The following is an 11944-nucleotide window of genomic DNA, read 5'->3' as shown; positions in this document are numbered from 1 at the left end:
TTCCCTTATCTACCCTCTCCTTCCACCACAGGGGTAAACTGCTCAACCAGATTGTTAGCCAATCCCTCTCTACCAGCTTGTAGATACATATTTTTGCACAAAAAAAGACCTTATCAAGCATTAGTCCAAGATCCTCATTTTACACATGAGGAAACATGTCCCCCAAAAGTCATCCATGTTGCTCAAAGTCCCACATTTATTCAGTGGTGGAGCCAATACTAGGCCCCAGGTTCAGGGGGAAAAAATGATTTCGAACAGCCTTCCCTCAGTTAAATCCAATTCACTTGCATGTCATGGCATCACCTCCCTGATTTCATGGTCCTCTTCAAGAACAAAGAACAAACAACAACAGTTTTTCACCACCCCATGTTTTGTGTGTCCTCCCCACTCATCCTTAATCCAGGAAGTAGAGTTCTGGACCGATTGGGAGGAATGGTTATGGTAAATGACTATCTCCCAAGTGCTGATTAGAAAGGCACGTAGGGTGGGGCTGGACAGAAGCCAACAGGGTCCCACATTCCATAAGAATCTCTACTACTATGTATCTGGCAAGTGGTCATCCAGACTTTGTTTGAAGACCTCCAATGAAGAAGAATTCTCTCCCTCCCAAAGCTGGCAGTTTTAATCATTAGGAAGTTTTTCATGAAATCAAGACTAACTTTGACTTTTTTCCCTTCCAATTTATCCCCAATGCACCTTATTCTACTCTTTGGAACCTAGCAAAACAATTTCTGTCTTCCCTTCTGTATCCTACAACCTTGAGCCTCTTTCTGCCAAACTACCCCAAGCAATCAATAAGAAATTAATGAGCACCTATTACTTCAGGCACCTATTGGTACATTCCCTCCCCTTCATTCTCTAGCTCTTTTGACCTTCCTAACCCTATTAACCCAGCTCTGCCTCATCTCCTAGGTAATGCTGTTGGGAGACTCAGGCGTTGGGAAAACCTGTTTCCTGATCCATTTCAAAGACGGGACTTTCCTGTCCAAGACCTTCATAGCCACTGTCGGCATAGACTTCCGGGTGAGGTGGCTGTGGGCTCCTCCAGACAGGTGGGGCCTTGGGGCTACAGCTCATGGCCAGTGGGGTCATTGTCCTTCCTTACATCCATGTCTGTTGAGGATTCACACAGAAGATTTCTGCATTTGAGTTCTTATGCTCTCACTGCTTAGTGGGCTTATGGGAACTGTACTAAATCCCTCAGCTTTGTCCCAGCCAGGGAAATCTGGGAATAATGATCCTTTACCTGTTGGAGATAGCAAGGAGAAGAATGATTCTTCCCCCTCTCCCTTTGGTTGGAATGCCATCTTCCCTACTTTATCTTTCCAGTTGCCCTCTGGAGAGAATGCTTCCCAATCCCCTCAACTAGTCAGTTCTTTATGTAATTTACAGTGTACAGATCTTTGTATTAGGCATTAGGATAAAGAACAGACACGGTCTCTTACCACATAGAACTTGTAGTCTAATAGGATTGGACATTGTGGGAAAGACATTGAATATTGCATGGTCTATAATTTCTCTGGGTTCTCCTTCTGTGGAAAAAGGTCTAAGGGAACTTCGGAAGACCCCCTCTCTTGGTTCAACCATCTTGGCCATCAGTCTCAGGAGTGACTTTTCCAGTGGGACTGGAAGGAGTCAACATTCATGTTTGTCCCAGCCCAGGGACATGAGATGATTGGGCCATTGGACTCAGACCCCAAACCACTCTGTTATGTGAGCATAAAGAACTGAGAGTTTAATTAGGAGGAAAAGATTATTTAAAGTCTTCAGTCATGGGAAATGAGGATGGGTGATAGCTGGAGCAGGGTAACAGCTCCATGGCAGTGACTCTGTCCCCTCCTCCTTAATTAGACACCTGACTCCCAGGCTAAGCTGGCCCAGTCACCAAGTTCCACATCAGAGTCCACAGCCTGGACCTTTGGGATCATGTTTCTAGGAGACAGTCATGGTGATATTAATAAACATTTACTAAATTACTACTAAGGTACTGTGACAAAACTATATGTTTTCTGGGGTGGCAGACATGGAATGGAGAAAGGATAATGAGAGACCTGGCTGTTGATTCACATTAAGAATTAGGGTTCACTCTTTCAACTACACTATGATCCATACCCCACCAACCCAATCCCAAGGTGGAGCAAAAAATAGGGGAGGGGAGGTTAGAAAAAAAAACAGGGATAGCTGAGAGTAAGTTCCAAACTTTCTATTCTTGGAGCCTCCATCAGTGGGTTGGACCACAAGTGATACTAGCTCTTTCTAAATCTCCAAGTTTCCTTGAGAGGGTCAGGGTATGAGATCCCTCTAAGGATGGTATGCTAAAAGATGAGGCACTTGAGTAGCCCCAAATCTTTCCAGTTTCCCTCCACCCTTATTGTTTACTTCTTTTCTAGAATAAGGTGGTGACTGTGGATGGTATGAAAGTGAAACTGCAGGTAAGTCAAGGGATTGGGGTTGGGGGATGGGGAGAGGAGAGGGAATGATCAGGCTGCCTGTGATGATAGGGCTTAGCCACAGGAGGCCTATCAAGGGTTGTGGTTATGTTCTGTTTGGGGTAACTTCCTGTGGGGCCTTAGAGAGGGAGGAAGTTGCTCTTGTCTATATAGAAATAACAGTTTTCAAGCTCTCTGTCTTCTATTATAGGTTTCTCTCAATTTAAGGTTTCTCTTCTAGCCCTGTCCCAAGGTTTTTAAACAAATATTTTAGAAGCCTTCTGTGTCCAGTCCCCTTTTCACTTTAAAAGTGGCTTCTTCCTCCAGTACTGAGGGAACATCTCATGTTTACTCTTCCCCACTCACTCTTTGAAGTTAGGGTGAGATGATCTCCAGAGAAGGAGCCTAGAAAATTCCAGGAAGTCAGATCATTAGGCAGTTAGCATCCAGGGACTCTGGACCAGTATTTTCCTCCTCACTGGAAAGGACAGGTCTGTCTGACTAATGCCCCACTACTCTTTAGAGAATTCTACCTTGTACCTTGCACAGTGCAAGAGAAACCCAGTCACACTTTCCTTTATCTTACTTCAAAGGGTTTTCTTTTCTCTAGAGTGATTGGTTCTCCTCTCTCTGCTTCTTACTGATTTTCTGTCTCCTCTTAGATTTGGGACACAGCAGGGCAGGAACGATTCCGAAGTGTCACCCATGCCTATTACCGGGATGCCCATGGTAGGTCTCTTTACCCTCGTCCCAGACACTCTGTGCCCTATACTCTTCCCCCAGTTCCCATTTCCTTTTTCCTCCCTCTACCAACAGCAGAGCTCCCAAATTTCCACTATGCTTTTTCTCCCCTTCTAGCCCTGCTCCTGTTCTATGATATCACCAACAAATCTTCCTTTGACAATATCCGGGTAAGTCCCTCCCTTTCTGTGGCTCCCCCATATAGCACGAAAGGCCAGGACTCTCTTCCCACCATAACTCCCTGCCCTGGGGGCAAAACTACTTTCTAAAAGCACCTGAGCTGATAAGTCAGAAACAGATAACTGCCCTGTATTTTATTAGCAAATAAGCTGAAGTCTGTAAGAAGCCTACAATTGCTACTGGGCCCTTTAATGACTCTGAACATAGCCCTGTAGATGATTCACATATACCCTTCATATAAAAGTACATAGAAACAACTTCAGGTTTCCCCTGAGTTACTACCCTTGTTTTCCCGATAATAAGACCTATCCCGAAAATAAGCCCTCCCCTTACTGTGTAAGATTCCTCTAAAATAAGCCTTCCCCCGAAAATAAGCCCTATTGAGATTGCTACTGTAGTGAAGGTGATCCCCTGTGCTACACGATACATTACGGTACCCTCTGTATGCACCGTCCCTCCCCCGCCCCCCCTGAAACGTGAAACACCAAGCTCCGAGCTGCATCCAATCAGAGCTGCAGCAGTGAGCCAGTGAGCTCATCATCCTGTTCTTCCCCAGTGATTTGCTTATTGAATAAAGGTACATTTTTTTGTTCACATTTACCTGTTTATTAAAATTGCTGTCAATGTTCATTAAAATAAGCCCTCCCCTGAAAATAAGCCCTCTGGTGTTTTTCTGTCCAAAAAAATTAATAAGACAGTGTCTTATTATCGGGGAAACACAGTAATTAGGGACCCAGGCCACTGGGACTACTGGCTCCAGACATGATGGTCTCTTTACGGTTTGGGTTAGGACAATGTGAATGTAATCTGAATGGGTGGGGAATAAACAGAAGGCAAGAAGAGAGGTCATACCCCTCAAAGGACCAAACCCAAAATGCAGCTGACTGTTTACTATGTGAAGAGCAGCACTATACTAAATATTGTGAGAGTTTCAAAGGAATGGCATAAGAGAGTCCCTTAAGGAGCTTACAGTGCAATGGGGAGATACACAAACTTTTCAGTGTCAGGGTGGTTCAGAGAAAAGAAAGAATGTTATGGTTTGGGCAGTCAAGCAAGGAAAGCCTCACAGACAAAGGGCTGGACTTTAAAATAAGGATTCCAAGGTTCCATTCCTACTATTCTGTAGCACTTGAGATATCTTGCATATACATATATTTACACAATACACAAACATATACATGTGTATATACATATATGTATACATATTTATATGTATATTATGTACACACATGTAGATATAGATATACAGAAAAATTCCATTGGGATATAACCTTATTGGGAGTGGGTACTGTTTTTGTTTTATTTTTGTCTCAGCAGTGCTTGGCACAGAGCCTGGCACAGGATAAGTTTATTATATAATATAATATATTATATAATAATAACAACTTATTAAGTGATTGATGATTTAGTGGTAGATGAGTTTGGCTGAGGGAGAAGTAGGAAGGTTGAGATACAGGAGACAGATATACTTATTTTCTCTTGGTAGAATTTGAGGACTATTTTATTTTTATCTTTGTATTTCTACAGACTAGATACTTAGTAAATGATTATTAATTTGAATTGACTGTGACCAATGAAATGAGTCAGTACAGAGGAAATAACTGATGAAGGTGGACATAACTGGTGAGGAGGGTACTGGGAAAGGGTAGAACATTGATTGGGGTAGATGGGGATCTTCTCAGGCTGGAAGTCCTGCCATCCAATCAGGTCCCTTTTTTCTCCACTCACTCATCCTACCCCTCTCTTATAGGCCTGGCTTACTGAGATACATGAGTATGCCCAAAAGGATGTGGTGATCATGTTGCTAGGCAACAAGGTATGTATTGCTTCTAAGCCAATTAGTGTCACAAACTACTTCCTCCTCTAAAAAAAAAACAACAAACTTATTTTTTTTTTAATTTATCTATTTATTTTTCATTTATAACATTCAGTTCCACAAGGTTTTGAGCTCCAAATTTTCTCCCCCTCCCCAAGATGGCATGCAATCCAAACTTTTATTTTATATTACCTACATCCTTTATCCATCTTCTTTCCCCTGAGTTATAAAACAAAGGATAAAATAAGACTTTTATAAAGTTTAGTAATACTAGCTAGTATCTCAAAGAAAAAGTATTTCACAACATAGCCCCCCAATTTTCTATGGAGAAAAATGGAGGTGTCTTCTAACTTTTCTTCAAAAGACTCCATATGGTATAGTGGATAGAGTGCTGAACATTGAGTTAGTAAAAACTGAGTTCAAATTGTACCTCAAACACTAAATAACTATGGGCAAATCATTTAACCTTTCTCAACTTCAATTTCCTCATCTCTAAAATGTGTTGTGGGAGTTGGAAAGGAAGCTTGGCCATTACTTTAATAGTATTCAGTTTTGGTTTTGATTTATTAAAACAAACTAATACATTTGTCTATTTTTCTCAGTATATCTTTATTTCATTAACTATTTCTCAATTATATGTAAAATTTTTTAAAATTCATTTTTAAAAGTTTTGAGTTCCAAATTCTCTCCTCTCCTTTTACCTCCTCCTTTATTTAAAAAAAAAAAAATCTATCAGGGCAGCTAGGTGTCACAGTGAGTAAAGGGAGGTCAAGGGACTCCCTGGAGTCAGGAGGACCTGAGTTTGGTTCTGGCCTCAGACATTTAAAACCCACACAAAAAAACTAGCTGTGTAACCTTGGGCAAGTTACTTAACCCCAATTGCCCTCCAAAAAAGCAAAAAAAAAAAAATCAATGAGAGCTACAAAGGCATAGGGAATGTGTGGATGTGGTGGAAAGAGGCATCTTTGGCTCCTCTCTTCCATACATTCTCACATTTCCTCCCCTCAGGGTTTAAACCTTTATGACTAGAAGATTTCAGAGAGGATATGGGAGATGGTCTTTTCTGTCCATCATCACATATAGGGAAGGCCTGAACCTTTATGTCCATGTCCTTTTCATAGTGGAGTTAGATTTAAGAACTGAGGCTGAGACTGATCCCCTTCTTCGATGGATTCCCAAATCCTTGTCTGTAATGGGTGTCTTCAGTGTTCTGGGTTAATACCTCTGGGATCTAGAAGTCTTCCATTACCAAGCCCAAGTTAAACTAAAGCCTCAGCCATAGGTTGTCCCTGTACCTTGTACGGGGCTCTAACCCCACCTCCTTAGCATTATCTGCAATCAGCTGTTCTTGAGTCCCATAGGCAACCAGCAGAGGGCAGGCAGGGCCCATTCTCTGGGAAGGGAGAGTCTTGGGCTCTGGCCCAAGGAGGGGGTAGAGAGGGTAGAGAGAAAAGATCCCTCTCCGAAGTGATGGGTGTGGATTTTGCAGGCGGATGTGAGCAGAGAAAGGGTAGTCCGATCAGAAGATGGAGAGACATTGGCCAGAGTAAGTGATTGCCCATGGGATACAGAGAGGGTTGAGGAAGGGACTGACCAGAGGGAACAGTGGATCCTGAAGATACTTTCTACTTGACAGGAATATGGTGTGCCTTTCATGGAAACCAGTGCTAAGACAGGCATGAATGTGGAGTTAGCCTTTTTGGCTATTGCCAGGTCAGTCTATGGGACAGGGGAGGGTCCTTTCTTGGGAAGCAGGGTGGGGGAGAGGAAGAGTGTCACCACCACCGTCCCAAGGAATAAAAGAATGCCCCAGAGCCTGAGGGACCCATCATCTGAGCATGGGGGATGAGGGGAACTCTTTTGGAACTGTGATCTCTCAACCCTGACCTCTTTCAGGGAGTTGAAGCACCGAGCTGGGCAACAACAGGCAAATGAACCCAGCTTCCAGATTCACGACTATGTGCAATCCCAGAGGAAACAGCCTAGCTGCTGCCCATTCATGTGAGAGAGAAGGGGCTGAGGGAGCCTGGGGAGAACCAACCACTGGTTTAGCACTGTTCCCCACCTCCAGACTGAGCTCAACATCTTGAGTACTCTAATGGAGGAATGAGTCTCTCAACTGAAAACAAGGCTCAAAGGGCAGAAACATCAGGAGTGCCAAAAAAATAAGTTGTACATACACATCATACCATCACTACTTTCCCCAGGAGGGACCTAGACTTCTGCCATCAGACTTACTCCCATGTTTCCCTGCTCCCCTTCTCCCAATGGTTATTGTTTATGGGTCCCTGGTATGGGTTTCTGGGCATTTGAAGACCAAAGATACTTTTAAGTTAAATTTTGTTCCGGTACCACAATAGTGAAAACTTTGGAAAATTAGAAAACCGGGTTCCTTCAGGGAAACAGGCAGAGGCCAACGATGAATTTTTATCTATTTCCTTTCAGTTCAGGGCCCGTCCATCCAAATTTCTCTGGTAAAGTCTTCCCCTCCCACCCCCACAGTCAACTCATAACTAGAGGAACTGTGGCTTTGTTCCAGCTCACCAGTAGGTCCCATAAAAGGTCAGTTATTGGCCATCATGCCCCCCACTAGGCTTTAACTCATAAGAGATAGGCAGCCTTTGTACTTTTTGTTTCCCAGAGGCTCTGGGACCACAATAATCATTGAATCACTGGTGTCTGACTTGTAGTGTGATTCCTAAGCACCAAAAGTCAAATGAGTGAAAACCTCATGAGGGAACAGATGTGAAGGTGTGAATTAGTGTGTGTGCGCACAAGTGCCTAAGAGTAGAACAAGTTCATTTGGCTTTGTCTACCTTCTTTCCCTAGATCCCCATCTGAGAATAAAACAACTCATTCCTGATGTCCTTCTCCCCCTTTTGACCTTTCCTCCTCCACCCCTATCTGAGCCACTTGAAAAAAGGGATTCTGGGCTCCCAAATTACCTATTTCTGGGCTTCCTTGCTGAAGAACTTCAAGAGTTTCATCCTAGGCAAGGACTTCAGTGTCAGTGAGAGTCAGGCCAAGGATTTTCTTTTCTTGACCCAAGGCTTTTGGTAAATGTGCAACATCAACATATAGTCTCTCAGCATTTCTCTTGGATGGTGAGTAGGAAATGAGGAAGTTCTCCCTTCCTCTTATTTAAAAAAAATTTTAATTTTTGGGAGGCAGTCAGGGTTAAGTGACTTGCCCAGGGTCATACAACTAGCAAGTATCTAAATTCAAATTTGAGCTCAGGTCCTCTTGACTCCAGGGCTAGTGCTCTATCCACTGGATCACCTAGCTACCCCTCTTTCCTACCTTTCATCTCTTCCTTCCTTAAGGATTGGGCCCAAGCTGGTCTTCACCCAGACAGACTGTCAATCTCCTTACCACATTCAAGTTGTGAAACTCCAGAGCTTTTACCCAGATAAAGTAATCAGAATGAAGCAGAGACCTGCCTCTCCCATTAACTCCCATTAATACCAGTCCATCTTCCCTTATATTGTTCTAAGCATTAGGTACCATAAAGGCCATATGGGGGTCCCCTTCCTCTTTCTACTCATCTTGGTTCAGTATCCAGAAGACCCAATGGAAATGAGGCTAGATCAATTAGGGTTCAGGAGATAGATTTTTTGGTTTTGTTTTGGTTTTTTTTTCCTGAATAAGTTACCTGTATGGAGCAAGATCACCATGGTTAGGGCCTTGGGAGGGTAACCAAGTGATTGTTTTCCCAAAGTCCTGTCTCACGTACTGCAGGACAGGTGGATTCTGTAGGGACAGGTACCACAAACCCATATGTGATCTGCCCATTTACCTTCTTCCACTTAGTCCAAACTCCTCATGCCAACCCTGCTTTCTTACCTTTGTCCCCATTCCAATCCAGGCCTAAGCATGTGACAGTGGGGGAAAGAAGAGCATTGCAGTTTTATGTGGCTGCCTCAGTTGGGCTTTCCAGAGACCAAAAACGGTAGCCTACAATAAAGCAGGCCTTCCAACTTGGTCACCAAAAGGTGGCTCCAGGCTTCTTCTAACCCTGGGGAACCATGTCTTGCATGAAAGTGATGCTTCTTCCTCTGGTTAATATTGGCATTTGTGTGTGTTTTTCAGAATTAAACTGCAGTATTTTCGAGAGTATACTAGATCCCACGAATTCCTTGAAGAAGGTTTGGGGGGAGGCAGTGGGTTCTACCTCTTCTTCCTGGGGATACCAAGCTAGCTAGGTAGATTGCACTGGGAAAATCCAGAGGCCAGGGCCAGGTTTCCCCCCTTTTCCCCATGATTCCAAGAGGTCCCTGTTGATATGGAGGCCAAGGGAATGAGAATCAACCCAAGTGAAGCATTCTTCAGAAAGTCTTAGTAACCTGGCATCAGGATTAAATATTCCCCAAGAGGGCGATGGGTAATGTACCTGTAAACCAAAGTGTGTGCTTTTCTTTTGCCCCAGGGCATTTTGCCTGTGGAATTTGCTTTGGGAATTCTGTCTAACCTGGCTATAATCCAAGCTGTGTTGGGCTCTACTCTCGAATTCATTTATTTCCTCTGACTATCTTGATCCTTAACAGGCCCCATCAGACCACATCACTACCTCCTCCCCCCCTTTCCCCTTGCCAGAGTATATGAGAGATCTCTTCCCCAGCCTAGCAGTCTCCATTTTCCCTCCAGGAAAAATCATATTACCCTAGGGTCTCCTCTTCCTGGGGAGAAGTCCCTAGATTGGGGGGTGGGCTATAGCTCCCTCTCCGCCAACCCCCACCTCCACCCCCACCCCCACCCCCGGTCCAGCAGAATTTAGGCCGATGTCTTTGTATTCAGCAATGGGGTCCTAGGGATATATTTATTTTGGTTCCAGAAAGCTCTGGTAACTTGAAGGATGTTGTTGTTTAAACATCTCTAGGGAGGAAGAAGTGGGTGGACGGGCTGGCTAGGCTATGTGCCCTTACTACTAAAGTTTTCTGAGACTTCTCTGTCCCTGGAAGGGAAAGCGATTTCTCCGTAGAGGCTGCCTCCCAAGTCACCGTACTAATCTCACAATCTGATACAAACTGCACCCAAGGCCCAACCTGAGCGCCTCTTTCCTGGGACTTTCAGGGTCCTAGGTTCCCGCCTCTCCCCTAAATGAAGGTCGGTTTCAATAGCCCCTATCCTTCGAAACCATTAATCAGGGACCAGGAACCAGGCTTCCGAGATTCGGAATTCGGATGAAGCAGAGGCGTCGGCGCAGCTAAGGGAACCCTGCTGGGATTCCTTCCCTCAAACTCCAGTTGCCACACCTTCCACCCCCGCCTAATTGAAGCCTAGTAATGCACCTCTCTAGCACTTTTTCCTTCGCCCGTTTACAGTGCCTATTAGCAACACTCCCCCCGCCCCTTCCACGTCCCCATTGGCTCGCTTTGTTCAGCCAGCTAGAGCAACCCCCCCATCCCCTTTCTCCGCCGGTTCCTAATTGGGCCTGAACCGCCCCTCCCCCCGGATAAGGGGCTGTGACAGGTTCTGGAACGCGCAGACTAGGTGCGGAACTGTCTTTGGTCCTTTCCCTTTACTTCGGAACTTAGAGGAGTTCCCAACAGCCCCTTCCCTGGTACCCACTCCGGGAATTCCTTGCTGTGTTTCATCCCGGATCCCCGCCTCCTAGGGCAGGGGGGTGGGAGGGGGTGATTGGTGAACTGGCCCCATCGGCAAGCCCCCCGAGCTGCTCTGGAGCAAGATGAACGCAGACGGAGACTCCGGGAGCCCCCTGCCCAGGCTCTGTAACCTGGAGAAGGGACCGAATGGCTACGGCTTCCACCTCCACGGCGAGAAGGGAAAAGTGGGACAGTTTATCCGGCTTGTGGAGCCAGGCTCGCCGGCCGAAAAGGCGGGACTGCTGGCGGGTGATCGGTTGGTGGAGGTGAACGGAGAGAACGTGGAGCAGGAGAGTCACCAGCAGGTGGTGAGCCGCATCCGAGCCGCGCTCAACTCCGTGCGCTTGCTGGTGGTCGACCCGGAGGCGGACGAGCGCCTGCAGAAGCTAGGCATCCAGGTGCGGGAAGAACTGCTGCGAGGCCAGCCCGGGGAGCGGCCGGCCGAGCCCACCCCGCAGAGGGCCGCGGAGGAGCAGGCGGATGGAGGCGAAAAGCAGCAGCCAGGAGGAGCCGGGGAGCCGCGGGAAGAGAAGAGCCAACCAGAACAGGTAACAACTAAGTACGCCTTGGTCTGGGATTCGAAGTGGGGAGGGGGAAAGGAATTTCAGGGAGACATCCAGGTGTCCTTGGGATAATGCCGCGTACCTTAGCCCCGAATTCGCCGCTGTTTCGTTCTGAATCCAAAGTCCGGGATATGGAGGCTGTTTCCGCCTGCTGCTGGCCCAGCCGACGCGTGTCTCTCATACAGATTGTCCCTTCCTGTCTCCCCTCACCCCTACCCTAGACTCATCCCTGCCACGATGAAGCAAACTGCGTGCCGCCTCATTCTGGGGAGGTCTTAGGGAGGTTGATGAGAGCGACCCCTCTTCACACGTATACCTGCTGGCCCACTCCGCATCTGTTCTTTAAGAGCCGCCCCCCTTCGCCTAGTTGCAACCAACATAGTGGATGGGTGGAACCCAATTTTGTCCGGGGATCAAGAGCTATCAATTCCCCCTTGCCCCCCTCCCCCCCCCCTCTCTCTCTCTGTGTGTGTGTGTGTGTGTGTGTGTGTGTGTGTGTGTGTGTGTGTGTGTGTGTGTGTCCAGTCTGCTAGCCTCCTCTCTGCAGCTACAGGTGGGTCGGAACTGGAGCTCAGGGATGTTCAGAAGACACTGCAAATAGAGAGCTACAAG

General features: G+C 46.2%; 2 protein-coding genes across 2 annotated transcripts in view; both read left to right on the top strand.

The window, feature by feature from the left end:
- The first annotated feature begins 906 nt into the window (after positions 1–906).
- On the top strand, positions 907–9745 carry RAB37 (RAB37, member RAS oncogene family). Its single transcript, XM_069076499.1, has 8 exons — positions 907–1023; positions 2391–2432; positions 3092–3158; positions 3288–3340; positions 5101–5166; positions 6656–6712; positions 6803–6879; positions 7063–9745. The coding sequence occupies exons 1-8, from the start codon at positions 916–918 to the stop codon at positions 7169–7171; spliced, it is 579 nt and encodes a 192-aa protein (XP_068932600.1). The 5' UTR covers positions 907–915; the 3' UTR covers positions 7172–9745.
- An 867-nt stretch (positions 9746–10612) lies between these two features.
- The window catches only part of NHERF1 (NHERF family PDZ scaffold protein 1), a 25340-nt gene continuing 24008 nt past the window's right edge, over positions 10613–11944 (top strand). Inside the window, exon 1 of the mRNA XM_069076485.1 lies at positions 10613–11317. Within this exon, the coding sequence (XP_068932586.1) occupies positions 10853–11317 (465 nt within the window). The 5' untranslated portion in view covers positions 10613–10852. The remainder of the gene's footprint in view (positions 11318–11944) is intronic.

Source organism: Petaurus breviceps, unplaced genomic scaffold, assembly GCF_028583685.1.
Source record: "Petaurus breviceps papuanus isolate PSGF00001 unplaced genomic scaffold, PetGlider_PUasm1.0 90925, whole genome shotgun sequence".
NCBI classification, from domain to species: Eukaryota; Metazoa; Chordata; class Mammalia; order Diprotodontia; family Petauridae; genus Petaurus; species Petaurus breviceps.
The sequence above is the reverse complement of the archived record's forward strand: the minus strand, read 5'-3'. Positions and strand labels throughout refer to the sequence as shown.

What these genes read in the sequence shown, in the direction of transcription:
- RAB37 (XM_069076499.1), top strand. Translation starts at nt 916, where the DNA reads ATGCTGTTGGGAGACTCAGGCGTTGGGAAAACCTGTTTCCTGATCCAT. An exon ending in CTGTCGGCATAGACTTCCGG is followed by an intron (nt 1,024 to 2,390) that starts GTGAGGTGGCTG and finishes CTTCTTTTCTAG; the next exon opens with AATAAGGTGGTGACTGTGGA. An exon ending in CTTCCTTTGACAATATCCGG is followed by an intron (nt 3,341 to 5,100) that starts GTAAGTCCCTCC and finishes CCTCTCTTATAG; the next exon opens with GCCTGGCTTACTGAGATACA.